The 27,942-nt window shown below is 64.4% G+C and overlaps 1 protein-coding gene across 1 annotated transcript in view; it reads left to right on the plus strand.

Annotated features, from left to right (window-relative positions):
- The window catches only part of Ripor3 (RIPOR family member 3), a 63,349-nt gene that overhangs the window by 15,580 nt on the left and 19,827 nt on the right, over positions 1–27,942 (plus strand). The window contains exons 2-3 of the mRNA XM_077109050.1: positions 19,182–19,300; positions 26,497–26,643. Of these exons, the coding sequence (XP_076965165.1) occupies positions 19,182–19,300; positions 26,497–26,643 (266 nt within the window). The remainder of the gene's footprint in view (positions 1–19,181; positions 19,301–26,496; positions 26,644–27,942) is intronic.

Here is a 27,942-nt window from a genome sequence, read left to right on the forward strand (position 1 = left end):
GGGATGCAGCTCAGTGGTACAGCATGTGCTTCGTGTGGGCAGGACCTGGGTTCGATTCCCAGCACCACCAAAAAAAAAGGGGTCAGGTGCAGCGGCTGATGTCTGTAATCCCAGCGACTTGGGAGGCTGAGGCAGAAGGATCACCAGACTCATAACTAGTGAGGCCCTGGGCAACTTAGCGAGACCCTGTCTCAAAATAAGAAAATAAAAAGGCTGGGACGTGGCTCCGGGTTCAGCGCCCTGGGCTCCGTCCCTGGCACGACAGCAAGCTAATTCAGAGGGGGGGATGCCTCGCCCAAGACCCACACGCGGTGCCCTCAGCGCACTGAGCTGTGAAACCAGCGCTAGGAAAACAGCAGACGAAAGGGTTTAAAATGTGGATTAATTAGAATTAAAGGGTGAGAGTGGCCTTTGCCTGTCTCACTGGTGGTGCCTAAAAGGGGGTGGCCTGGGCAGAGGGGACGTGGTAGGCGGGTCTCCCAGACGGGCCCTGGGTGTCCTTGGCCACGTGTGGTGGGCGGGTCCTTGGAGTCCTTGCGCCTTCTGATCCAGGGGTTCAACCTCTGGGAGTTCATCCCAAAGACGGGGCCTCAAACGTGCCCAGGAGTCGAGTCCAGGAACGTCCCGCAGCAGAGTGCGCGACACTGGGCCGACTTCTGGGTCTATTGACAGGGAAACGGAGTGGCATGTGCTCTGTGACGGTCAAGAGTGCTCGTGAGAGAGTGAACCGGGAACCCGCTGTTGGGTGGGAAGGGCTTCAACATCGCACATCCACCCTGGGGCCACAGTGCCCTGTGGGGCCCTCACGCTGTGCCGAAGCCCCCGAGCTCCGCCCACACCTCCCTTCACTTACCCCTCCTCCTGGTGCAAAGGGGTGGGCACCTTATGGCAGAAGAGGAAACAGAGGTTCCAAGTGGTGACATGGTTTTCAGGGTCCAGCAGCCGGCCTGCGGCAGAGCTGGAATTTGATGAAGGCCCTTCGGCTCTAAGGCGTGGAAAAGGGAAGGAGGTTCTCCTGAGCCGGTGGAGGAGTGGGAGCGGCCTGGACTCCCTCCTCAGACTCGCCTGTTTTCCCCAAAAACTGGAGGGCGGGAGGGGGAGGCAGAAATCTGCGCCCTGGGTGCAGGCGACTCGGAGAGCGGGAGAGCGGCAGTCCCACGGTTCCTGCCTAAAGACGCGCAGAGGTCCTGGCTGTGCCTCGGCTGGTGGCTTACTGCTGGGCGTGTGCTGTGCACACCACACACACGCACACAAGCACACATGCACGCACACACATGCGCACATGCACACATACGCACATGCGTGCACACACGTACACACATACACACATGCGTGTGCGCGCACATACGTGCACACACACGTGCACATACGCCCGTGCATACACAGACACGTGCATACAGACACACGTGCACACACATACTCACATAAGTGCATACACACACAGGAACAGGCACACACACGTGCACACAAACACGCACACGCGCACATACAAAAACATGCACGTGTGCACCCGCTCACACACAAGCACACATACGCACACACACACACACCCTCACACACACGCACACACACACACCCTCACACACACGCACACCCTCACACACACACACACACACACACACCCCCTCACACACACACACACACAGCCGCGCAGCTGAGCGGGAGGGACACCAAGCCCCGTGGGAGCCAAGCCCCTGCTAGATGGACGCAGAGGCCATGGCCCAGCCCTCCCCAGAGCCGAGCAGGGACGGGGGACTCTCCCTGTGAGACGGCTGGCCTGCTCTCCCCGGGCAGTGCACCAGGTGCTGGGCGGGAGGAGAGAGCTTGTCCCCAAGCCCCCGGGCTCCCCACGGCTCCTGGGGGTCCCCGCTCCTTCCCTGGCACCCCACCCGTGGTCTGCGGGGGGCCGGGAGGCGGCTCCTCTGGAGGAGCCGGGGCTGTCCTGGTCCTGGGGAGAATCTGCGGGGAGGACCGAGTCGGGACTTGGGGACACCACGGGGGGGGGGGGGCTGGGGTGGCCCACGGGCTGGGAGCTTCACCCCAGGCAGAACCGCCCCTGGGTCAACTCGCTCCCCGTCCACTCACCTGCCTCAGCCGGTGGACGCGGTGCCAAGACGGCATGTGACAGAGTGGCCCTGGGAAGGCGTCCACGCAGGGCCCCCCTTCACTCTCCCTCGGCCAGGAGCAGGGACGCTCCTCAGAGGGCTGGGGGCTTCACAGGGAGCCGCACAGACAAGACCCTGTCTTCTAGAGCCCGGTCCCCGGCAGGGTGACCGATGACACACAGGGAAACAGTGTCCCCTGGAATGTCCAGTGTGTTCAGTGCCAAAGGCCATTCAAGGAGGGACTGGGAACGGGGGGGGGGGTGGAGGTGGTCATACCTCCAGGAAAGGGCCTGGGGAGCGTGGGAGGGTGGCACTGAGCCGGGGCGGTGACTTGTGATCCCAGCCACCGGAGCTGAGGGGCGTAGCGAGACCCGCCTCAGCACAGAAACCAGAAGAGCTGAGGATGGGGGCCAGCGGTCAGCACCCTGGGCCGGCGCCCAGTTCCAGCTTTTCAATGAATGACGTCTGGGACACGCTGATCCAAGAGCCTCGGCTGCGGCTGCCCCCTGGGCTCTGGAGACAGATCCGTGGGTGTGACTCAGCCGCCACGGTTGCCTCCCGTGGGACATCTGGAAGGGACAGCTGTTCCCTGCCCTGAGGGGTCAAGGAAGGCTGCCCAGGGGAGGGGCTGCTGGGACTTGCTTGGGGGCAAGTGTGACCTGCCGAGGAAGGACAGGAGACCAGTCCAGGGTGGGAACAGCGTGGCCAGGCCGCGGCGGCACAGTTGAGGGCCAGGGCGCTGGCGGAGACCTGGAGTCGGGGCGGGAGAGGCCTGGGTGCTGGGCGACCTGCCGGGCAGCAGGTCCTTGGTCAGCACCCAGGGCTGCACTGCCCCAGGAGCTCCTAAGCTGGCGCCTAAAAAAGATCATAAGAGCATAAAGACGACTCCTGTGCCGTGAAATGTGCCCTTTTAAGTAGACAACTTAGTGACTCTTAGCACAGTCACAAGGCGGTACGGCGGTCACAGTGATTCCAGAATATTCTCATTACCACCCAAGACCCCAGGCCGTGGCAGCCACCGTCCTCCCCCGCCCGGCCCTTGGGAGCCGCTAATGCGCCTGCCGTCCTGGGTCTCCTGCTCTGGACTTTGGTGGGACGGGGCGTGGGCCACCTGGGCCTGGGTCTGGCTGTGTCCACGCAGCGTCCGTTCTTGAGGTCCAGCTGCAGGGCAGCCACCCAGCGCCAGTCCTCCCCACGGCCGGGCCGCGTGGATCCCGCCGCCTGGACAGCCTGGTCCATTTGTCTGTTTGCTGGACGGCCTTCAAGCGTCTGCCCCAGGTGGTGCCCACAGCGTGTCGGGTGCCACTGGCCGCCGCCTCCTGCCCCGGTTACTCTCCGTCCTTTTGAGTGCGGCTGAGCTGAGGCATGTGAAGCGGCCGCTCCCCATGGGCTGGACGTGCGTGCCCAGCAGCAGGACTCTTGTTGAGGCTGCGCACAGCAATGGATGGAAGGGCAGGTGACCTCTCCCGTGTGGGAGGACCAGAGGAACAGCCGTCGGCAGGGGCTTGGGGTTTGCAGCCTGGGGGACTTGGGGGAGGGACAGGGCAGGGACAGGCCCCTCCAGGAGTGGAAGTGCCTGGGTCCAGGGTTGGCTTCCTCCTCACAGGGCAGGCCTTGGTGTCACCTTCATCAGAAGACTTAAGAGTCATCCCTCCTGGCCTGGTGCGGTGGCACATGCCTTTAACCCCAGGTACTCAGGAGGCTGAGGCAGGAGGATCACAAATTGGAGGCCAGCCTCAGCAACTGGGCAAGATCCTATCTCAAAATTTAAAAAATAAAGGGCGGGGGATGTGGCTTAGTGGTAGAGCACCCCTGGTTCCATCCCTAGTCCCCCAAAAGACAAGGACAGAACAGAACCCTCCCTCCTCAGGGAAACCAGTGTAAACAGGGCCTTGAGGAGGCCGAGAGCCGGGCCCATACCTGTCCACAGGGGGACGGTCCGGCACTGAGGCCTGGCCTTGGCCCCGCTGTGCCCACTGAGAACACCACGCATGCACCACCCGTGGGCCTCGTCAGGGTCCTGACTCCCACTGGCCTGTGGCTCACACAGCACGTGGGGTCAGCTCTGGCCACCCCCAAGACCTCGTGTTTCTTCTGGGGGATGGTCACCCTGACGCCCAGGGCTGGTCCTGAACCTGTGAGCTCAAGTGACCCCCGACCTCAGCCTCCCAAGCAGCTGGGACACGTGTGCGCCACAGTGCCCGGCGCGTTTCTCCAGCGGTCTCCGGGTGCCCTGCTCTGATGACCAGCGAGCATCTGACGTCCAGTCCCATTTTACAGAGGCAGAAACGAGGTTCAGAGAGGGAAAGGAGGCTGCTTCTGTCCATGGCACAGAGCCAGCAGTTGGGACAGCCAGGCTGTGGGACCTGCTCTGACACCGGAGCCCCTGTCTGGCCGCTTGACCGTGGGGGGAGGGTGAGGCTTCCCCGCGAGGCTGCCTCTGCAGAGGCCGGGCTGGTTTTCCGTTGCAGCAGATCAAGCCCCCAAAACCTCTGGCTTAACAGCGCCCACAGACCAGCTCCCGCTGCGCAGCTCAGAAGTCAGGTGGCCCTGGTCTCTCCACCCAGGACGTCGCCAGTTGCTGATCAGGCTGTGGGTCTGTGGACAGATCGGCGCCCAAGACCATTCTTTCTTTCTTTTTTTTTTTACCGGGGATTGAACCTGGGCATTTGACCTCTGAGCCACGTCCCCAGCCCTATTTTGTATTTATTTAGAGACAGGGTCTCACTGAGGTGCTCAGGGCCTTGCCTTGGCTGAGGCTGGTTTTGACCTCACGATCCTCCTGCCTCAGCCTCCCGAGCGCCACGGCCCGTGGCCCAAGCTCATCTTTGTTGGCATAAACCAGCTCCACGTGGTGACAGGACCAAGGTCCCCACTTCCTTATTAGCCATCGACTGGGGCTACTTCCCCCGCATCCCTCCCTGTGTGGCCGCTGTCTCTGCGCGGCAGGGGGCCGGGCACCTGCCTCCCCCAGGTCCCTCTCACCCTTTGGCCACTTGTGCCAGGAGGAGCTGGCCCTCTGCGGGGCTCCTGTGAGGACCCAGGGGTCCTGGAAGTGCTGCCCACGGCCCCGGGGCTCTGGAGTGGCACAGGTGGCCTTGTCCTGCTGCGGGAGGTGGGGGCGCCCTGGGAGGGGCAGCGGGCAGCCCGGCCTCCTCTCGTCCTCTTGGAACTTTGCAGATTCAGACGGATTCTACGTCTTCCTCCTCTGGGAGCCTCTTAGGGACGGAGAGTCTGTGTCACCCCCAGCCTGCATGTTGGCTGACCCCCAAGGTGACGGTGCTGGGCGCTGGGACCTGGGGACCTGGGAGGAAGGAGACCACGAGGACTGTGACCTGGGCTTCTGGCCTCCAGGACTTGAGGGACAGATGTCCGTTTTCGAGCAGCCTGGTCTGCGGGTGTCCTTACAGCAGCCCAGGGGACTGAGAGAGCCCGGCTTCGGGGCCGGGAGTCTGTGTCTTTCCCCCAGGTCACTGCGAGAACGAGGCTCCCACAGCGAATGGCCAAGTCCGGCCAGTGAGGGCAGCGGCCAGCTCTCCGCGCCCCCGTGCAGAGCTCTTGGAGCCCTGGGCACCGGCAGCTCCGGTCAGAGGCCTCAGACCTCATGATGGACCTTGGCAGGGGACAGTCATTTGCTCCCAGCCAGCCTGGCCTCAGGGAGCGGTTCCCAGAGACTGGCCGAGTGGGGTCACAGAAGGCGGCTTTTACAGGAACTGCCCCTGGGCCGAGCAGACCCCCTCGTGAAGCAGGAAAAGCAGCCGGCCAAGGGGACACGGGGCCGGAACAGCATGTGTCCAGGGAGGCCAGGCTGGGGGCCTGCGCTGTCCAAGGGGAAGGTCCAGCTGCACCCTGTGCCCACGTGTGTGTGCCAGGGGCAGGTGCCAGGGGCCGAGCCGCGCCCTCGGGAGTCTGGCTGGTCCCGGGATATGCCAACCGCGGCCGGGGCCCGGAGCCTCTCAGGACCATCCCCTCCTCCCTGGATCCTCCAGGGTCTTGAAGGTGTCCTCCGGCAGCTGGGGGCTCACTTGTTGAGTTTTAAAACTTGATTTTCCTAAAGTGGCCATCATTGTCCCTCCCCACTGTGCTGGACGCTGCTCCAGAGCTTCCAGTTTCCCAAGTGTCACTGACACCGGCCGCTGGGGTGGCCTGCGGGAGGTCGTGGGCGCCAGGAAGAGGGCCTGGCTAGTTTAAGCTGAGGGCCTCCTGGAAGGTCCTGGGGAGGACACTCACCAAGTGATGGGTGTCCAGAGAACTGGGCAGGGACCTAGCCGGGGGCCCAGGAGGAGCCGGAGCAGACCCCGCAGTGGGCCCCGCCATGGGCAGCAGGAGGACAGGGCACCATCTGCCTCCCGTTCTCTGGCTCCAGAGCCCTTCTCCAGGGAGCAGCGTCCTCTTCACCTGGCTTGGGCACCTCTCCTTGGTGAGGGGACAGCGGGCTCTGGTCCTGTCCCAGCCCAACAGCAGTGAGAAGAGCCACGTCCTGGGGGGACACGTAGGAACCCCGGGGAACGTTCTTGGAAGTAATTCGGGGTCCCCGTCCTAGAGTTCCACTGCCCAGAGGGCTTCACCTGCGGCCCTGCCCTCTTCCAGGGTGTCCCCTCCTCTGCTGTCCGTCGCCACCGCGAGCACATCAGTGCTTTCTAGACACAGGGTCTGGGGCTCCCCCCTCCAGCGCTCGGAGCTGCCCCCACAGCTCATCCGCCTGCTTGTCGCTGAGCTGCTGGGGAAGCAAAGCGCTTTCTGTCTGTTCGGGGCTGAGTTGTGTCCCTCAAAGACAGTTGGAGTCCCCGGTCCCAGAAACAGGGCCTTGGGAGACGTGATGGAGTGAGGACGGGTCATTAGTGGGTCCTGATCCAGTAAGAGGAGTCCTTATGAGAAGATGGGGTACCAAGGCAGGAGCAGGAGCAGACCCAGGCGGGCAGCCACCAGGCAGGGACCCAGGGACGGGCAGCCGCGCAGGGCAGAGGCAGCTCTTCCTTAGAGTCCTTGGGGCCAGCTCAGCCTTGCCGACACCTGACTCTGGGTCCCTAACCTCCAGAACTGGGGACAGTAAGTTTCTTCTGTCTAAGCGGCACAGCCTGCAGGACTTTGTTACAGTGGCCACTGGACCCGGACCTCCAGGGTCAGCAGCACAAGGCTGTGGAAAGATACAAATTATCCTTTGACTCCTTTTTTCCTCTTTATTGGTGCATCTTAATTACACATAACAGCGGGATTTGTTGTATTCACACATGCCCATGATACAACAGTGTGATTTGATGAGTCTCACTCCCCAGTACCTCCCTCTCCCCCCTCCTCCCCCTCCCTCTCCCTCCCCCCTCCTCCCCCCCTCTCTCCCCCCCTTCTTCTGTTCCGGGTCTCCCTTCTGTTTTTTTTAATTTGTTCTAATCAGTCACACGGCAGCAGGACGCATGTGGACACACTGTGCACAGACGGAGCACAACTCTTCCTTCCTCTAGCTGCACACGGTGCAGAGTCACCCCAGTAGTGTGACCATACATGTACACAGGGCCACAGTGCCTGTCATTCTATTCTCCTTCCCACCCTGCAGCCCCCACCTCCCTCCCCTCTGCACAATCCAGTTCCTTCATGCTTCCCCATCCCCGCCCCCCTCACTACAGATCAGCATCCGCTTATCAGAGAGAACATTCAGCCTTGGTTTGGGGTTGGCCTATTTCACTCAGCATGATGTTCTCCAGGTCCATCCATCTGCCTGCAAATGCCATCACCTCATTCTTCTTTAAGGCTGAGTAATATTCCATTGTATATATGTACCACATTGTCTTTATCTACTCATCTGTTGAAGAGCATCTAGATTGGTTCCATAGTTGAGCTATTGTGAATTGAGCTGCTATAAACATTGACGAACTTCTCTTCTAATGAGGGCAAAGCAGCACGTCTTCCCAAATGTAAAGTGAGATCACGTAAGGTCATCTCAGTGGCTTCCATCTCATAGATGAGGACTCTGAGGTTCAAAGAGGACAAGTGACTTGGCCAAGATCACATAGCTAGAAAGCAACAAAAGCTGGATTGAACTTGGGCTTTTTGACCCTAAGGCTTAGACTTGCCACCTCCGCAAGAGTCTGTGGGTGCTCATCTTGTGGTTCCTGATCTGTCTGGAGGTCACTACTTCCTGGAGCTCACTTTTCTTTTTTACATGATTTCAAAATTCAGTACCATCTTTGTCTTTGTGGGAACAACCAGTTCCACCCACATTTTTGGTAACAGGAGCCCCATAAAGCAAGCTCTTTTCCTGGTGATTTTCATTACAAAATTGAGATGCATTCCCAGCAAAATCATCTCCCAGCAGACCCGAGGAAGAATGTTTGGCAAAGAAGGAATTAATTGATAAACAGCTTGTAGTACACAAATCCTAGCATCTGCCTCGAATGTTTTGCAACACTTTTGGAAACTCCAGGCTTACGTTCCAGCCCAAGCTGTTTATTTCAGGCTGTTTAAGCCACAGCATCTCCTGGTGCTTGGGAATCCGGGCCCTGGCTCCGCGGCGGGTAGAGCGGGGCTGCAATACCAGGGGGGACCAGTAGGGGTCTCCCGCGGGGAAGCCGGGTCCCGGGCTGGAGACGGGGCTGCAGGACTCGAGTTTCTAGAAAGTCGGCCTCGGGAGGAAATCCGCTCTCCTTAGGGTGGGGGCTGACCCTCTGGCCTGGTCACTCAGTCCTGAGAATGGGAGGCGCGTGGGCTGGGGCCAGGGCTGGAACAGTCCCCCCGCAGGCGCCGGGGAGGAGGAGACGCCCAGCAGGGCAGCGGCGGCCGGCTGGCCAGTCCTCTTGTAAATTGTTGACCTCGAGGGCCAGATGGCTCTTCTCTTGAGCCCCTGACCACTTCCTGGGCTGTTAGCAGCCTCCGCCACAAACAGGCCCTGCTCCTCGCAGCCCACGTGCCGGGCGGGAGTCCCGGGGCCTGTGCTGACCACCCGCCCCAGGCTCTGGAGCCGAGGGGCCGCGGGGCGGGGCGGGGCGGGGCCAGGGGCGTTGGGCCCCGCCCAGAAGGCGTGGTCTGCTCCAGCCCCGACCCCTCACTTCCCAGAGCGTGATGCCAACCCCGCCCCCTCCCGGAGGTGTGCCCAGGGCGGCTCTGCACGTGCCCCCGCTGCAGGTGTGGGGACGGCCTGCAGAGGTGGACGCTGTGCCAAGGTTTTCCCTTCCTGGGATTTCTTTTCCTTCCTTCCTCCCTCCCTTCCTTCCTTTTTCTCCTCCTCCTCCTCCTCCTTCACCAGAGATTGAATTCAGGGGCACCCGACCTCCGAGCCACGTCCCCGGCCCTATTTTATATTTTATTAAGAGTCGGGGTCTCACTGAGTTGCTTAGGGCCTCGCTTTTTTTTTTTGCTGAGGCTGGCTTTGAACTTGCGATCCTCCTGCCTCAGCCTCCCAAGCCAGTGGGATGACAGGTGTGCGTCACTGCGCCCAGCTCTGTGATTCATTTTTGAGGAGCAAGAAAGGGGCATCATGGCGCCCTTGCTGCCTGGGGTGGGCCACGGGTCCTGGCTGTCCATCTGGTTCCTTCTTAGTCCGGCAGGGGGAGGCCCCTGGAGAAGGCTGCTTGGACCTTTTCTGCCGACTTCTTTATAATAGGAAATGAAGACCATCCAACCCGGGCATCCCACGCCGTTACTGGGGGTACTAAACAGTCAGCACTTTAGGTTTTCTAGTTAACGCCTTGAACACACCCACGTCGTCCCTCCCAGGGGACCTGGGCAGACCTCGGGTGGTGACTTGTTCACTTCTTTGTGCAGGAGGAGGCCATGAGGTTGTCACAGATGCATAATGGCACATTCTTGGTGTCAAAAACATCCCTTAGGAATTGTTGATCAAGCAGAGGGCCCTGTCCCAGCTCCCTGAAGGCTGCCGTGTGTCACCTCCTGGTGACAGTCCAGCTTCATGTTGTTCTGTGTGAGTTGACGGAGCCCTGACAGGCCTCCCTGTCCTGCAGCATCTAAGAGGTGCCCACTGGGAGGCCAGCTGCCCGAGGTCTGTCTGCTGCTCAGGGTGCCCCCAGAGACCTACGTGGTAAATGTGCTGCTCCGCCCACCTCCCCCAGGTGCCCTGCAGTCATCTGGTTTAAAAGACAGTGACACTGCTGCGTCACGGTCATAGGTGGTGCTGCCAACAGGGGGACATGGTGTCCACCGAGCCGTGGGAGGTGAGGGTGGAGGGCAGCGGGCCGCCATTCAGGAGTGCCAAGGAGCCCTTTGCTGGGGGCTGTTAAAGGCTGGGGACATTTTCGAGCATCACTCTGGCTTTCTGGGGGGCAGGGGCTGACCTGGGGGGGCTGGAGGGACAAAGAGGCCGGGCTGGGGCTTCCTGGGAAGCAGAGCACCCGGCCCGAGCAGAGTGGGGAGGAGGCTGGGCAGACCAAGGCCTGGCCGGGGCCCCGGGGCCACCGGAGGGGAAATGGGTCCCTGCTAACTAGCGGGAGGGAACAGGGACAGACTGGCGGGTATTTGAAGCATCTGTCACATGCCCCCAATAAAAACAAGTGAAAAGGTTAGCGGGCCTGGGCGGGGCCAGGGGAGGTCCTGGAAGCCAGCAAGGGGCAAGGGGACCCTGGACAGGCCAGGGTCAGTGCGCTCATCCCCTAGGAATGGGAGGCAGTGCGGGCCAGGGGCAGGGAGGGAGGGACAGGCCAGGGGCTGCGTGGGAGCAGGGCCTGGAGCTCAGAGGCATCGCCATGACATGGGTCAGGCAGGTCGGCCAGCGGGTGGCCAGTCCTTGTGGGCTGGGGATGCTGGGTAGGGGTGCTCAGCCCAGGTCATGGCCAAAGCCAGCGGACCGAGCCAGCGCCTGCAGGTCAAGCGTGATCATGACGGTCAGGGTGTGGTCTGAGACCAGATGGCAGCTGAGACCAGGGGCGGAAGGGCTGGGCGGGCAGCGGGAGAGAGCGGTCGGCGGGAAGAGCTGCTGGGGAGGGCGGAGGGTGGAGGGCAGACCGAGGGCGCTGCAGGGAAGCCCCGGGGGACTGCGGGCCACCCCGCTCGCTGACCCTCCTCCACGAGGGGTCAGGTGGGGTCTGTGGGGCTGCTGGCTCACAGGCGAAGAGGTCACGGTCACGGAGAGAAGGGTTTCTGTGACCTGAGGTCCATGTCAGTCTTCCAATTTCAAAACAATTCAGACATTTTTGAGGGTCCTTGGGCACTGGGGTGTGTACGGGGGTGCAGCTGGGGACACGCGGGCTGCTGAGCCCCTTCTGGAGGTGAGGGGCCGCTGGACCTGCCAGAAGCCACAACCCGTTCCTGTGAGGGGACCTGTGTGGACCCCGTTGTGACCAACCAGACACAGAACGTGAGGCTGCCACTCTGGCCACCACCCGGCTGGTCAAGGGCCCTGCCCACGCCTGGGAGCTGCCCTCGGGAGGCCGTCCTTGCTGTGGGCTCTGCCAGGGGACGCGTGGCAGGGTCTAGAGGCCGCACTGGTCATGGCAGCGGGGGGCGCTGTGGATTCACAGGACGCTCTTGGCGAGGACCGCCAGCCTCGGCGCCACCCGGGCCACGCTGCGTGTGCAAGCCAGGAGGCGGGTTCTTGAAGGTGCGGTGCCACCACTGGTAGTGCATGTCACCTGCTGTCCCCGAGCCTTGGGTTTCCCCCGAGTGGTGGGGAGGGAGCACAGGGCTCGGTCAGGCCAGGACAGAGAAGGAGGGGGACGCGCAGAGCGCCCAGAGCCCAGGCCCAGCTCAGGGCCGCTGAGCGCTCAGCAGGCCCTAGGGGGCTTGTCGCTCGCTCTGTCCCTGAGTCCTTCATGGCCATCAATCAGGGGCAGTCTCAAGCCACCTGGCCCCTCGCTCCCCTGAGGACAGTGTCGGGAGGATCCCCTGCCCCCGGCTCCCTCTTGACCTCAGTCTCTCCTGCGGCCAGAGACCAGCGCAGCGCTCGGGAGTCCCCAGAGGCCCCTTCTCCCAGGTCCCCGCCGCCTCCCTGCCCACCCTCAGCCCCCAGCTGCCCCACGCACTCTGCCCTGAGAGTTGCTGGCCTCCCAGGTGACCCCTGGCCAGCCCCCGTGATGGTCAGTGGGAGTGGGTCCTGTGGTGACGCAGTGGTGGGGCCTCACAATAAGACGCCTCTGGTGTGTCACAGGAAGCCAGGTGTCATTTTGCCTCACAGGGCCCTGGTGGCCTTAGCGGGATGGAGATGATATTCGGAGGCTTATTTTTTTTAAAGAGGAAACGTCCTGTAGGTCAGAGGTCACCCAAGTCCACCCGGGACTCACGGCGCCACTGCAGACTTAATCGACCTCGCTGCTTTCTTCCTTGACTGTTCTGATTCCGAGGGCCTGTGTCCACTGTGGGACATTCGCAAGGCTTTGTCTGTCTCAAAAATAGAACGGAGGTCACTTCATGTACAGTTCGTATCTTGCTGTTTTTGATCCTGGGGATTGAACCCAGGGTGCTTAGCCACGGAGCCCCAGCCCCAGACCTTTTTAATTTTTATTTTGAGAGCGTCTCACCGAGTTACGTAGGGCCCCACTAAGTTGCTGAGACTGGCCTTGAGCTAGGGCCCCACTAAGTTGCTGAGACTGGCCTTGAGCTCACGATCCTCCTGCCTCAGCCTCCGGGGTCACTGGGGTCACAGGTGTGCCACCACGGGCTCACGTCTTAGTTTGAAGGATTCCTGCGTTCCAGCAGTCCTTGAGGCTGTCTTCCTGAGAGGGACACAAATTCCACTTTAGGGCTGTGGTCATTTGACCTTGACCTTGCCCTTCACCGTTTGTGGTTGTCCCAGTGTTCTTCTCTGTGAAGTGGGTGTAGGGACTCTGACACCCAGGGTGAGGACCTGCTCTCCACTCACATGACTGCCCCTTAATGAGCCCACAGGCCTTGAGGATGGAAGGTCAGGCGTGGGGTGGAGCAGGCGTGTACTCCTCCCAGGGCCCCCTGGACAGGAAGGGGCGGGGCCGTGAAGTGGCCCGCCCTCCCTCCCTTGCTGACACCAGGAGGTGCCATCGACCTGCAGTGCTGGGACAGTGGACCTGGGAACCGGGGCTCCCCAGGGAGCCGCTCATTCCCCCCCTGAAGCCAGGGCCGCGGCCCACAAGCTCTGCGGCTGCCTGCAGAGCCCCCTGGGTCCCCTCCTGGCTGCAGCCATACTGTCAGGTGGCTCTGGAGGGCAGTCCAGCAGGGGGCCAGGGTGGGCCAGGACAGGGGCTCCACCAGGGCGGGTTCCCTGCTCGGCTTTGTCCTGAGTTCCTTTACTTAGCCCCTACTACAGCGGGACCACGGGGTGTCACGCAGAGAGTCTAAGTGAAGGTCACCCTGAAACACCCCCCAAACAAACCACCTCATCAAACTCAGGCCCTGCTCTGCCCTGGGGGCTGTGCTGGGGCAGAAAGGGCGGCCTGGGGGCTGGTTCAGACCCCAGCGCCAGGGAGGGAGGAGGGGCGGGGGGGACGACGGACGCAGTAGCTGGGGTCCCCTGCAGCGTCCCCATGGTGTCTGAGGACCACCCCTCCCTGGGATTGAGTGTCCTGCCCGGGGGGACCCTGGGCTCCAGGCTGACCCACCATTTTGCAGACAGGAAGCAGAGGCGCGGGGGGGGGGGCACTTGTCCAAGGTCACATGGAGCTGGACCAGTCCCTGATTGATTGCCAGCACACCTCCCCGGGGCAGAACCTGGCTATGGGGTGCAGGTCGGGAAAGAACCCCTGAGCGTGCCGGGAGGTGGCTGGCCCCACATCCCTGCAGGACTTTCCCACTGTGGGTCCTGGCCGGGGGACAGGGGCGGGGGTGACACCCGATGAAGGCCTTGTGAGTGGGCGCTGCTAGCAGAGTGGGCTGGCAGGTCAGGAGCCGAGGGCAAGCACCTCCTCAGACCAGCAGGGACATGGGCGTCGCAGCATCCTTAAAGACCTCGCCTGCTGGCCACAGAGACACCACTTGGCCAGAGGCAGTGGCCCCACGGCAGTGCCCCTGGCCTGCCGCAAGGTCAGTGAGCAGGGCCCACAGCTGTCGGTACGTCATGGCTCATGGAGACCTTCCTGGGCCAGGGGGGTGCAGGGTTTGCTGAACAGGCAGAAGGGCTCAAAGGGCGCTATCACCAAAGCCAGAGGGTGTGGGAGGCCCGTCCTGCCCCCGTCCAGGTGCTGTCCCCCAGCCCCCTGCTGCAGCAGCGCTCCCGCAGACAGACCGGGCGCTGGCGGTCCCTGCGCATGGCCCCTCTCCACCCCGAGCCTTCGCACACCCTGTTCCTCACCCACACACTCTGCCACCCTCCTCCCTCTGTGCCAAGACACGCTCCTCATTTGGCAGACGGAGATGTCCCCTCCCCGGGGTCCACGATTCCCGTTCTCACCCGGGTTGAGCGAGGCATCTTGTTGTCATGGTTTAGATGGGAGCTGTCCCCTGAAGCTCACAGTGACCCAGTGCCAGGTTTGGAGGATAAGTCACTGGACTGTGAGGGTCTCAACCCCCTCAGTGGTTAGTCCCTGTGGTTAGCTGGCTGGTCACTGGAGGGAGGGGTGTGGCTGGAGGAGGAGGGAGTTGGGGGCACCTGGCGAGTGGTCTCCGCTTCCCTGGGCCTCACTCCCCCACCGTGACGTCCTGCCTCACCTCGGCCCCCAGGCACGGGCCGGCCTTCTGTGGACTGAGACCTCTGAAACCCTGAGCCCCTAATTGAACCCTTCCTCCCTGCAGTGGGCTTGGTCGGTCATTCAGGCACAGCAGTGAGGAAGCTGACCGAAACACTGCCTTTGCCCCCTTGGGCCTCTGCATGTCCCCACTAGGGCACAAGCTCACCCAGGGGCTCACTGCCACCCGCCAGCCGTCTTCCCCGGGACCAGTCCACAGCTGTACACCCAGGGCTGCATCCAGCAGGTGGTCAGTAGGTGCACGCTGAGGGGGTCCTGCCCCAAGCCCTGCACAGCTGAGATCCCTGCGAGGGACACAGGCACCCCCAGACAGAAGCAGGACGGGGACGAGTGAGGGGCAAGGCCACTTTCACCCTGGGCCCACGGGAGGTCATTCTAGGGCCAGTGTGGCAGAGCGCAAGGGCCTGGGGGCGCTGGCGGGAGAGGGCTCTGGTGGGCACAGGCGCTGGCCCTGCGGGGAGAACCGTCTAGGTTCCCCCGGCTCTTCCTCTGGGGACCCAGGCTGGCCATGCGCGTGGCCTGGTCCTGCCGGGGCCAGGTGGGGGTTGGACAGCAGGCTCCCTGCTTGCTCCGGTGCAGACAGCCAGGTCCAGAGCGGCCAGCGAGGGCCGCCATCCCTCCCATACGAGTCGCACCCCCGTCCGGGCTGCTCTGCCATTTCCTTTCGTTGCCCCACCAAAGGGGCTATTTTGGAAACTCCTCTAAGCAAACCAGGCCTGGCTGGCCTTTGAGAGGAGGAAAAAGAGCCCTAAGTGAGGGACTCGGGCACAGGAGCCACCCAGCCCCGGAGCCCACGGCGCTAAATTTAGAAGCGTCACCTCTTAGGGAGGTGAAATTGCAGGTTGCCTGTGGGGTGGGCGGCGGGGACGGGCCGCGGTCAGCACTGAGCAGCTCAGATTCAGTGGAAGTGGGTCCTGCTTCCTGCTGCCACACCTTGGGGCAGAGGCCCGGGACGGTCCCAGGGCCCCGGGGAGCAGCGCCCAGTGAGACGCCCTCCAGCTGGCCTACCTTGTCCAGAGACGTCCTCCCGAGCGCGGGCTGCCCGGTGCCGGGCCGGAGGGGGCGAGAAGGACAGAGGGCGGAAGAGCCGTCCTGTCTCCACCAAAGGTTTGGGAACTGCGTGGCCACGAGGCCTCCCTCCTCTGCACAGGACCCAGCGGGCTTGTCCCTCGTGCCCCGCAGACTGCCGGCTGCTGGAGCCACCTGAGTGTCCCTCCCGGGACTCTGGGCCTCCCCAGGACTCCCCAGACCTGCCACAACCCAGCAGCCCCCAGGCAAAGGCGGCCGCAGCAGGTGAGGTTGGTGTGGGGGAGGCCCCTGCCCTGCTGTGCCCCCCGGCACAGGTGACCTCAGCCCAGCCATCCTGTCCCAGTCCTGTTTCTCTAGCTGGCGGGACTGCGGCAGGCCAGGAGGGGGCGCTGCCGGCCCCATGGAGCAGCTCAGCGGGCGCTGGCCACAGAGTGCGGGGACCTGGGCGGCCTCACCTGCAGGGTGGACATGGCGTTTCCAGCCACCGTGGAGCGCCGCCGCCCCAGTTTGGCAGGTCCCCTCACTCGCCAGCTTCTGCCCTGGCCCCTGCAGGCCCCTCAGCCCCGGGGGTTATGGAGCTCGGCTGGGCAGCAGCCACCCTGGCCTGGAAGGCCAGCTCCCGGCCCGGCCCTGGCATCTCCTGCCTGGGGGACGGCCCAGGAGCTGTCCTCCCGGGCAGCCCAGTTTCTTGGTCTGCAGGGTGGGGACAGCAGCAGCTGCCTCACTGGCCCGGGAGGCTGAAGGAGGCAGATTGATTGAAGCCTCCGGGGTGGCGCCCGTAGGGCCCTGGCTCAGAGGACAGCAGCAGGGGGACCCCACAGCCACGCGGCCGCTGTCCTGAAGAAGCTTTGTCACCCCCACTCCATCGCACCCTGGAACGGCAGAGCCCAGCGGCCCAGCATGGCTGCCAAGCCAGGACCGTCACTATCTGGCCCTTCCCGGGACCCTGGGCCCCTGCAGGGTCTGGCACCAGTGATGATGACTAGGGCTGCCCCTCGGGCTGCCGGGCCGTGACCAGGGGAGTGACCTCGGGCTTTGCGTCCTCCTTCTCTGGTTCCATGAAGTCTTGCTGCGACTCTGCGGGGGCGTGGCTCAGGACCCGCTTGATTAGGCCGGAGCTGGTGCCCCATCTAGCGGGAGCCACAGCGACTCACAAGGACAGTGACAGGGGACCTGGGGGCTGCGGGAGGCCGAGGGGCCTCTGAAACTGGAGAGCCGAGAGGTGTCCAGGAGGGCGTCCTGGGGGAGACGGGGAAGTGTCCAGGGAGCCAGCCCCGCTTGGCAGGGAGCTCGGAGTGAAGAGCCAAACCTTGTAGGAAGGGCAGGTCCCCAGGAGGTCCCCGCCCGGGAGCCTCTGTCCCCTCTTATGGAAAACAGGGTCACGCGGCCTCACGGTGCTGTGGTGGCAGCTCAGACCCTTGCACCTCATGTTGGTCCACGGGGCCCAGCTCTGCTGCCATCCCCCCTAACCTGAGCGGGGCACCTGGCATTTGCTTTTGGAACCCCCTGTGCAGGGGACTTCGTGGGGTTGACGGGAGGCCTGAGAAAAATGTGACCCCGCGGTCCGCGGTCCCCACTGCCTTGCCCAGCCTGGGGCCTCAAGCTGTTTGAGAAGGTGCAAGCGCATCGTGGGCAGTGGTGGGCAGGGCCGCAGTGGCCTGTCAGGTGATGACCAGCAACAGCCCGAGGCGTGGTGTTGGCCAGTTTCCATGGCCTCGATATTCCTGCTCGGTGGAAGCCACCAACACGATGTCACAGAGTCCCCGAATGTTTGGCAGCCGATTCTGAGCTGGTACAAGCCCAGATGGGGCCAAGGTCCTCCTGGGCCAGAGCAAGGCCCAGAGTGTGGGACCCCTGGCGCCAGGTGACCGTCAGCTTGCCTGCTCCGCACCAGCTCTGCCACTTCCTGCTGGGGCCCTGGGCTGGCTGAGTCGCCCCTCGGAGCCTCAGTTTCCTCTTCTGTTGAATGAGGTCAAGGACGGCTTCTGTCCGGGGGCGGGGAGGGGTCAATTTAATAGGATAATTTGCAGAAAGCCTTTGGCGCAGGGCTCAGTCACTAGGGTGCTCAGTACAAGGCGCCTCCAGGGCCCACCCGCTCAGCTGTGGGTCTCTGCCAGGTTACCAGCAGCCCTGGCTCCGGGCTGGGTGCTGGGCGGACACGGTCCCCTCCGCCACAGGCTGGAGGGGCTCCCCTGGCTCAGCTGGGGAGGGCCAGGTCACCAAGCGCACAGAGAGCCCGCTGCTCCCAGGTGGCCCCTGCGCAAGGTGGGCTCTGGGTGCTGGTGCCCTCGGTTCTCCCACAGCCTCTGAGGACTTTTCTGTTCCCAGTTTGCAGTTGTGACCGCGGAGGCCCAGGCCCTGCCAGGGGCCTGGTGGGACTGCAGCGCACGTCGGATTCTTGGTTTCCGAGGCCCCTACCTGCCGTGCCCGGGGCTGTGGCCTGGGACATGGTACCAGTGTGTCATGGGGTGCAGATGGACCCGAGGCCCTGGCAGGGCTGACCGCACAGAACACAAGACTGGACACCGGCCACTGCGGTGCTCCAGGCAGAGGCCCCACTAGCGCAGACCACGGAGGCAGGACTCAGTCGGTGGGTGGAGGGGGCTGGGACGCAGGAAGGAGGGCACTGTGGGGTGGGAGCCGTGGGAGCCGCGGGGTCCCTGAAATCCTTAGACTGACACCAACTTGGCTGAGGATCAAAGTATGAAATGGTAGCAGCAGAGATTTAGGTTAGATAGGAAGCAGAACTTTCCAACTGCCCATGCTAGAATATAATATACCAGCTAGAAGGACTGTGTCCCCAAGGGACGTGGGGTCAACCTAGAGACGGTTTGAGAAAAAGAGAAGACGGTTAGAGTTCTGGGCTGGCCTCACTGCACCCTAGGTCGGAGATGGGGCATGGGGACAGGGCGAGGGCCACGCAGACCTGGGCGCGCACAGTCCATGGAGGGGCTCGTCACCACCTGTCAGAAGTCTCCCATGGCTCCCAGCTACCCTTGCTCAGTTACAAGCAAGTCCCCTGGGGCTCCCAGGTCCCAGCCTGTGCTCTGTGGTCCCCTCCCCCCACAGGGCCTGGCCTCTGATGCTGCTGGGTGACACACGTCCTCTCACCGCGTCCTCTCACACGCGGCCCCTGGCGCTCGCTGCTCCTGCTGCCCTGGCCCTGCTCGGCCTTCCTTTCCCGCCTCCTCTCGGATGGACCCCAGCAGGGGCTCCCTAGCCTCGGAGGCGGGAGGGACAGGGCTAGGAGGCCAGCATCCTGGCTCAGGGGCAGCGCTGCGGGCAGCAGGGACCCGAGGGCAGAGTGCAGAGACCCGAGGGCAGAGTGCAGAGACCCGGGCTCGAGGCCTGCGGCCCCCAGCCTCCACTAGCTCCTCTCAGCCCCTCCCTAGGGCTGCTGTGCGGTCAGCACTCAGTGCCTGCAGCCGACTGTCCTGTCCTCTCCTTGCAGGTGACGGCCATGTCAGTGAGGGTGCGGTTCCTGAGCCCCGGGGACGCGGGGGCCGTGGGGGCCGTGGGCCGCAGCGCCTCCTTCGCGGGCTTCAGCAGCGCACAGAGCCACAGGATCGCGTAAGCACCGCCCGTGCCCGGGGGGAGGGCCTCCTCCTCCCCCTGCAGCTGTCCTCATGGCCGACTTGCATGTGTGTGTGTGTGTGTGTGTGAGAGAGAGAGAGAGAGAGAGAGAGAGAGAGAGAGAGAGGAGACGGTGCCGGAGAAACCTGTAATTTTCTTGAGACCCAAACAGTTATCATTCTAAATGCTCCGGAAGTCGGTCTGTCTGAGTTCCCAGGCCAACCTGGCAGGTCGAAAATAATCTCAGAGAGGTGAGTCCAGGAGCCCAAGGTCACACAGCAAAATTCAGGACTTAGTCTCCCAGGGGTGGGGTTAGGACGGAATGCCCTTCCTGTTTGGTAGCCTGACAGTGGGGCCACCTATTCTGACTCTGTGACCCAAGGCAAGTGACTTCATCTCTCTGAGCTTTGGCTTCCTCAATTGAAAAACGGGCGTCATGGGCACCCTCCCTTAGGGGCTGTCACAGAGGTATGAAGTGGTGGCAGTAGGGGTGTGGGGAGTTGCAGGGCCAGGCCTGGGGTCAGCAGGGAGTGGGTGGCAGGTGGGGGCTGGGCCAGGCCAGGCTGCCGCCTGCGGTCCCTGTCACACTCTGCACTGAGTCCTGGGAGGGGGCTTGTTTCTGTCCCCGGTGCCCAGCTCCTGGGGCCCGGGCCTGGCTGCTGACCAGGCACTGTGCAGGCCCCTGAGAACCGTCCCCAGCTCTCAGCCCGAGGGCCCCGGACCCCTGCCGGGGAGGTGTGTTGGGCAGCGAGCCAGTGAGTCCACAGCAGCCGGTCCCGGGTCCCGGGTGCCGCCCGCCTGGACCGTCCACACCCCCTTGCTGCCCGGCACCTCCCACAGCTGGGAGCAGGGGCCCGCCCGCCGTCCTGCCCTGTGTCCTGGCCACAGTGGCCTCCCCCCGCCTTGGTGGGCCCGTGCCCTCCCCCCGAGTGCCCCTTCATCCCCCAGCCCGGCAGCTACGTTCTGGGGGACCCTGAGCTGTCCAGGCCCCGTCCTGCACTCGGCCCTGCCTGGCTTCAGTGGCTGTGCCCCAGTGGCCAGGCCCCGGCCAGGCCCCCCAGCTCCCTCACTGCCCTGCTCCCCTCCGAGGTGCGCCAGGGGCGGGAGGAGGACGGGGGCAGCTGGGGGTCCTGGGGAGTTGTGCCTCCGACCTCCGCAGCCAGGGCTCAGGGACAGACCAGGCTCCACCCTCATGGGCTCAGTGCCAACAACAGCAACAGGACCAGCCTGGACACGGGTCACCCAGGGACCTGGCATGGTGGGGGAGGGCAGGGGGGCTTCTGAGGCGGGGGTGGGCAGGCCTGGGAGAGCCGGAGGGGACACACAGCAGGTGTGGGCAGGAGGGGGCAGGAGGGGGCAGGAGGGGGGCAGGAGGGGGCAGGAGGGGGCAGGAGGGGGCAGGAGGGGAGCAGGAGGGGGCAGAAGTGGGGAAGGAGGGGGGCAGGAAGAGGTAGGAGGAGGCCAGGAGGGGGCAGGAGGGGGGAGGAGTAGGGCAGGAGGGGGCAGGAGGGGGGAGGAGGGGGGAGGAGGGGGGCAGGAGGGGGGAGGAGGGGGGCAGGAGGGGGCAGGAGGGGGTAGGAGGGGGCAGGAGGGGGCAGGAGGGGGGCAGGAGGGGGCAGGAGGGGGCAGGAGGGGGCAGGAGGGGGCAGGAGGGGGCAGGAGGGGAGCAGGAGGGGGCAGAAGTGGGGAAGGAGGGGGGCAGGAAGAGGTAGGAGGAGGCCAGGAGGGGGCAGGAGGGGGGAGGAGTAGGGCAGGAGGGGGCAGGAGGGGGGAGGAGGGGGGAGGAGGGGGCAGGAGGGGGTAGGAGGGGGCAGGAGGGGGCAGGAGGGGGGAGGAGGGGGCAGGAGGGGGGAGGAGGGGGGCAGGAGGGGGCAGGAGGGGGCAGGAGGGGGTAGGAGGGGGCAGGAGGGGGCAGGAGGGGGCAGGAGGAGGCCCCGCAGGACTTGAGCCATGGTCTCTGGGCTGGAGCAGAGGTTGCGGGAGGGGAAATTCGGCTGAGGACCCGCAGGGATTACATCCGAAGTCCAGGCCTCGGAGATGGGGGCTCGGGGCCACCGCGAGGAAGGCACACAGTAGGTGCGCGTACAAACCGGCCGGGGATGGAGGCTGCTTCTGGACTTAGCCATTTCTTGAGCCGCCACACGGGTCTGTACTCAGGTGGGCTTGCAGGTCACTGGTCCCCTGAGGCATGGGGGGCCCTGTGGTCTGGGAGAGGAAGGGTCTGCCTCCCGGGGCTGGCCTGGCCTCAGCCGTAGCCGAGCCTGCGAGGGCCCTGCACTCTGTCGTGATGCCCGCTGTGCCCTGGTGGAGGTTGGGGGCCGCGTCTCACCTGCCTACAGCCTGCAGCTGCTCCGGCAGGGACACCTGTCGCCAGGCCTCGGGCCTCTGAGCTCCAGCTCCCTGAGAAATGTCCTCAGGCCTAGTCAGGAGCTCTGCCACAAAGTGCCCAGGGTCCCCTGCCTCTGGGTAGGGAGAGGACAGAGGTGACCTGACCCCGACACCCAGGCTCATGGGCCATCAGACGGAGACCTGCAAGTCTCTGCCCTGGTCTAGGGAAGTGGCCCTGGTGACCCCAGGCCCCGGTGGCACTCCCTGGCTCTCCTGTTCCGAGTCCTGAGGGTGCTGGGCCTGAGTGGCCACTAGTGCCGTGCGCTGGTCCCAGGATGAGGAGCTGGCCATGAGGACGGGAGTGCGGCTGTCCTGGTGTCCTGTCTGTCCGTCTCCCAGGGTCTGGCCCCTACTCTGGCGCCTGGCTTGTGTCCCAGGCGGCCCGACCGGCCCACACAGCTGCCCCGCCCAGGCCCTCCGCGTGGGAGCCGGTCAGGCACTGCACCCTGGGCGGGAGAGCAGGCTCCACTCAGGGTGGGCACTCAGATGCCTCCTTTGGTCCCACCTCCCCCCCCCCCGGCACCTCGAAAGCCCTTTGACGAGAGTCGGGGTCTTATTCCTTAGAGAATTCACTGGGGGGTGACACGGTGGCAGGATCTTAATCTAAGGTGTGAACGGTCGCCACAGGAAGGCCTTTCCTTTCTCCAGCACGAGGCGGTGTGGGGAGGGACAGAGAGATGACGAGACGGGGGACCGACTTTCCCTTGATGGTCAGGCACGGCTGCCCCTTGCCCTTTCCTGCCCTTCTGCAGCTGGGCTGTCCCTCCCCAGGCTGTCGGGCAGGTACCCTGCCCCCCCAAGCTAAAGCCCCGCGACGCGACGCCCTCTAACCCGGGGACTGGGCCTGTGGGCCTGGCTGGGGCAGCGGCCCTGGTCTCCCAGGAGAGGGGCGGGAAGTGGACAGCCTGGGCTCGGGGCCACGGCTGTCGGGGGGTCGCAGGTTGGTGCACTGGGAGCTCAGAGCCCAGAGTGGCCTCTCTGCGAGGGCCGTGTGCCTGCGTCCTCAGCCCTGACCCCCGCGTGACGGTCGGCTCAGGTTCTGTGGTGGTCCCACCTGGAGCCTGGCGGGTCCTGCCATCACCCACCGGGGGCCGGGGCAGGCGCCATCCGACCGGCCCATCTGGCTGCGGAGCGGCCCTCGCTGCGGGCAGCACTGGCCTGGGACGCCACCCGGCAGGAGGCCGCCCTGGGCTCACGTGTGCTGGGGACACTGGGTGGCACGTGCCCTCTGGGAGCCGGTCTGGCAGGCTGGGGGTGACTAATAGTTACTGAGCCCAGAGCGGGCGAAGCGCCCGCCCCCGGAGGCCGCTCCCCGCCTGGCTGCTCCGTCACCTGGACCAGATGCGGCCGACTTCGCCATCAGAGGCCACACGTGCACTGCGCTCCCGGCAGGCAGCCTCGCAGTGGCCTCCGTCCAGCAGCCTGGGCTCAGAGCCACCGGGAAGGGCCAGGGCTCTGCGGCCAGGCCACAGCGAGGGGTGGAGGCCTCCAGGGGGACGAGCGGGGCTGGGCCAGGGGACACTCCTGCCCGGGGCTGGGGGAGCTGCGAGCTGCCCGCCTGGCCGGCCGCCTGGCCCCCACCTCCCACACCAGCAGCTCCGGCCTCCGTGCCCCGACATGGCCACCCTGTGGAGGGCGCGTTCCAAGAGGTGGGTGCAGTGGCCTCGGGATGGCAGGGGAGGGGTCGCAGCCCTAAGGGGGTCCCAGGCTTCACGAAAGGTCACCTGGGGAAGAAGCCCTCCCCTCCACCTGACGTGGCCATCACCCCACCCTGCGCTGGGCCCCTTCCGAGGTGACTTTTGGACTTCACCTCAGCACACATGTGCCCTCGCTCTTTGCCGAGCGTTCCAAGCCCCTACGGCCATTAACCCATGCAGCCCTCCAAGCAGCCCTTGCCTGATCCCATGCTACAGATGAGAAGACTGAGGCCCAGAGAGGTTCCCTCGCTTACCCAAGGTCACACAGCGGGTTAGTGGGAGAGTGGGATACAGACCAGTGTTGGTCCCAGAGTCTTCACTTGTTAGCTCGTCCCTGGGTCTCCCCCAGCTGGCCCCTCAGCTCATGGGGAGGGGTTTGTCTGGTTTGGTCACTGCTCTGCCCCTAGCGTGGTGGCTGGTATGTAGTAGGTGCTTCGTAAACGTCTGTGGAGTTGAAGGAGTATCTTGAGGCGATTCCACGGAGCAGGACAGTTTCGCCCCCTGGAAGGATGAGGAAGTGGAGGCTGTGGCGGGCTAAGCGTCCAGCTTGAACCCCGGTGGCCACCCCAGAGCCTGCATCTCTGACCAGCCAGCGGCCTGGGCTTGCAGCCTGGCGAGGCCCTGGTCCCGAGCATGAGGCTGAGGCTGAATGTGCAGCTCGGCGGGGACCCAGGCTGGGCGCTGGCCGGCGGTGTGCTGGGCAGGCAGAGGAGGGGGCGGGTGGAATGCCCAGCATCTGGCCCAGCTGGAAATATCGCTGGCCGCCCTCCGAGCTTCTTGAGGACCAGGGTGGGGTGGTGGCCTGGCGGCTCGGCCTGGCTCTCAGACGGGAACCTCGGCCTCCCGTGGACTGCGAGCCTTCGGGCGGGGCCCAGGGCGCGGGGGTCTGTAGGTGACGCTTGGCTCTGGTCCTGTCTGGATGACGGACCCCGCCTTGATGCTCACAAGCCCAGGGGCCTCTGAGGCCTGGGCAGACTGGGCGCTGGGTCTCCAGTGGGAGGGGGACTCCAGACGGCAGAGAGGAGGCCTCCGCCCCAGACAGCCCCCGGGCCGCCGACCCCAGGGCCCGGGACATGGTAGAGAGGCAGGGCTGGGCCTAGGGCTCCCTGGTGGGCACGGGTCGCCACGGAGCCCACTGTGCTCGCGTGCTTCGGAGACCAGGGGGCCTGTGCTGCACCCCCCTGGAGCGGCCCGGGTCAGGCTGAGCCTCCAAGGTCAGGTTTGGGTCCCGACCCCGCCACCCTCGGCTGCAGGATCTCAGGGAGTGGACCCCCGGCTCCCCAGTCCCCCGCAGGCTGTGAGCCCCCGTTGGGCTGGACTCGCGTTTACTGAGGACCCACTGTTTCCCGGCCGTGATCACTGCCGTGGCTGTGGTCCACACAGCGCCGAGGAGGGCCCGCTCCGCGCCAGACCTCGTCACGGGAGGCAGGAGGGGCATCTGCCCGTGGGCTGTTTGGGGCCAGCTCCTTCCCCCCCACTGCTTGCTCAGCCACCTCTGGGCGCCCCTTTAAGAACTGACCCAGAGCGGGGGGCGGTGGCGCAGGCCTCAATCTCAGAGTCTCAGGAGGCTGAGGCAGGAGGATCACGAATTCAAAGCCAGCCTCAGCAACTTAGTAAGACCCTGTCTCAAAGAGAGAGGGAGAGAGAGAGAGAGGGAGAGAGAGAGAGAGAGAGAGAGAGAGAGAGAGAGAGAGAGAGGGAGAGGGAGGGAGAGGGGGAGAGAGGGGGAGAGAGAGGGAGAGAGAGGGAGAGAGAGGGAGAGAGAGGGAGAGAGAGGGAGAGAGAGAGGGAGAGAGAGAGAGAGAGAGAGAGAGGGAGAGAGAGGGGGAGAGAGAGGGAGAGAGAGGGAGAGAGAGAGAGAGAGAGAGAGAGAGAGAGAGAGAGAGAGAGGGAGAGAGAGGGAGAGAGAAGGAAGGGCTGGAGGCGTGGCCCTGTGGCTAAGCACCCTTGGGTTCGATTCCCGGTTCCCAGAAGTCAGTGCTGGAGCCTCCTCTATGTGCCTCTGAGGAGGCTGCAGACCCACCCAGGCCTGGTGCAAGGCATCTGGGACGCGCCTCCAGAGGTCGGAGAGTGGACCTCACACTCCTGCTGGTGACCAAAGGCCGCATCAGCCAACCGGGGCCTGCAGCCTAGCGCACAAGCTGGGGGATCCTGAGCGGGGATGAGGCGGCAATGACACCAGCCGCGTGCTCTGACGAGGCTGACCTGGCCCCACTTCTGAAATCAGTCCTGAGATGCTGGTGCACCTCTGCAGGACTGAGACACTTGACGGTCACTGCTGGGAGACATTAGCCCTAAGGGTCATCTAGTCCAGAATCCCAACTCCAACTACCTGAAGCGAAGGAGAGTCAGCTGGCTCCTGTACTGGCAAAGTCCACGGGCGTGCTAGCTTCAGGCATGGCTGGATCCAGGAACTCACTGTTATATGGATCTGCTCTGACTCCATCTGCTTCTCTGCATTAGCTTCACTGTCCCTGCATGGTGACAAGAGGGGCACCTGGGAGCTCCAGGATGGCAATGCCAGCAGGAAGAACCCTTTTCCCTGTGAACTCTGAACCAAACTCCGGGCTGGTTTTTAGTCTAACTTGTGTGCCTGAGTCAGGAGCGTGGGTTGGTTGGCCATCCCCTGCCTGGGAGTGCATTTGCCGGTGTCCTGTGCGCTGTGGGACGGGTGGGTGTGCGATTTGTGGAGAAGCCTTTCCCTAAGTATGAGGAGCAGATCTGGGAGCTGCCTCAGAGGAGAGTTGAGGAGCTCTGAGTGGGAGGGGATGGGAGCCCACCTCCTGCGGAGCCCAGGAGGCTTTGCCTGCACAGACAGCACCTGGAGAGAGCTCTGGCATTCGGGCTGCTGGGTTCTACTTCGAGCTGCAGTTCATTTCTGACACTAATTGTTTTCTTAATCCCCGAGTCCGGGCCCCTCACCTTAGAGACGAGGAAACTGAGGTTCAGAGAGTCTCGGCTTTCCCAAGACCCACAGCTGGGAGGTGGAGGGTGGGACCAGCCAGGTCCTGACTCCCTGGCTCTGGTCACGATTCCCCAAGGTCCTGCCCTGGCCGAGGGCCTTGTCCAGAGCCCTGCCCTGACTTGTCTGGCCCCGTCCCCTCACAGGAAGTCCATCAGCAGGAACTCAGTGAGGTCACGCACCCCTGTCAAGCCCCCCAGGACCTACGGCACGCTGCGCAAGGGGTCGGCCGGCCTGGACCCCCAGCCCCAGCAGGTGAAGAAGATCTTTGAAGCGCTGAAGAGGGGTCTCAAGTAAGTGGCCGCGGGCTGCGCTCACTCCTGGCTGCTCCTGCCCCGGGCACAGCTTGTGCTCAGCCCTGCCCCAGGCTCTGGGGACCCCTGGGGAATAAGGCAGGAGGAGCCTGGTCCCAGGACGATCACAACACGGAGGGGAGGTGACAGCGAGCCCGTAGCCTGTGCCAGCCGAGTGCGGGGAGGGCCCTGCAGGGCAGAGGGGCTGGTCCTGGGAGGCTCCGAGGAGGCCGTGGCCTCAGGTGTGGATGATCTCGGTCCCAACTCCTCTCTGGGACAAGCAGCCCAGGCGGAGGGAACCGCACAAGCCGAGGCCCTGGGGCGGGAGCCTGCCACACAGCAGATGGGCGGCTGGATCCAAGGGAGGGAGGGGCTTGACGGAAGGTGGGGAGGGCGGTCCGAGGCCACCCGGGGAGGCAGCTGCCAGCGTTTACTCACTGAAGGCTTCGGAGGCGCCAGGCACTCAGGTGTGGTGACTCCCAGAGGGACAGACAGAGGCCGTCAGCAGCCCAGGAAGGGGAGACGCACGGTGCCAGGGGCATCGAGCACTGGGAGGAGCAGAGGGCAGGGCGGGCAGGCCCACCGTGCAGGGAGGCCCCGCCAAGGAGGTGGCTTTGAGCAGAGCCCACAGTGGTGAGGAGGTGGCCCCACAAAGGAGGACATTCTAGGCCGGAGGAGCCCGAGTGCAAAGGCCCTGGGGTAGGGGGGCTGGGGCCGAGCAGGCGGGGTGGGGGCGGCTTCAGGGAGAGAGGTGGGTGGAGGGCAGTAGGGACCACGGCTCGGGGCCATGTGGGCCGTGTTGAGGCCTCTGGTGCTCCGCCTGCACCTGGGAGCCACGGAGGACCCATGAGAGGAAGGACCCTGTGTGGCTCAGGCCTCGGTGGGACCCAGGCTGTGTGCGGAGGTGGCGCCACAGAGGCCAGGAGGCGGGGAGGTGGGGAGGTGGGAGGCCGTGGGCTGGCCCAGGGTGCGCAGGGCCAGAGGGACGGGAGCAGTTTCAAGACCCTTGGGAAGGGGGGCTGATGGCGTGGTGGGAGGTGGCCCAAGGATGACCTGGGGCACGGGTCCGAGCCCGGGCTCCAGAGGGGCAGAGTGCGCTGCTTGTACTCTGAGCAGAGCGGGGGTCCACCACCCCTGGAGGGCGCCTGTCCCCAGCCGTCTGGCAGCCCCAGCATGCGCCAGGCCCCAGAGGCAGGGCCACCCACCCCGTCACCGCAGCTGGTGGTGCTGGGAGGCGGTTCCTGGAGTGCTGTCCCCAGATGCAGCCCCCCGGCCACGGCCCCGCTGCTGGACAGACGA

This window comes from Callospermophilus lateralis, chromosome 3 (genome assembly GCF_048772815.1).
Source record: "Callospermophilus lateralis isolate mCalLat2 chromosome 3, mCalLat2.hap1, whole genome shotgun sequence".
NCBI lineage: Eukaryota > Metazoa > Chordata > Mammalia > Rodentia > Sciuridae > Callospermophilus > Callospermophilus lateralis.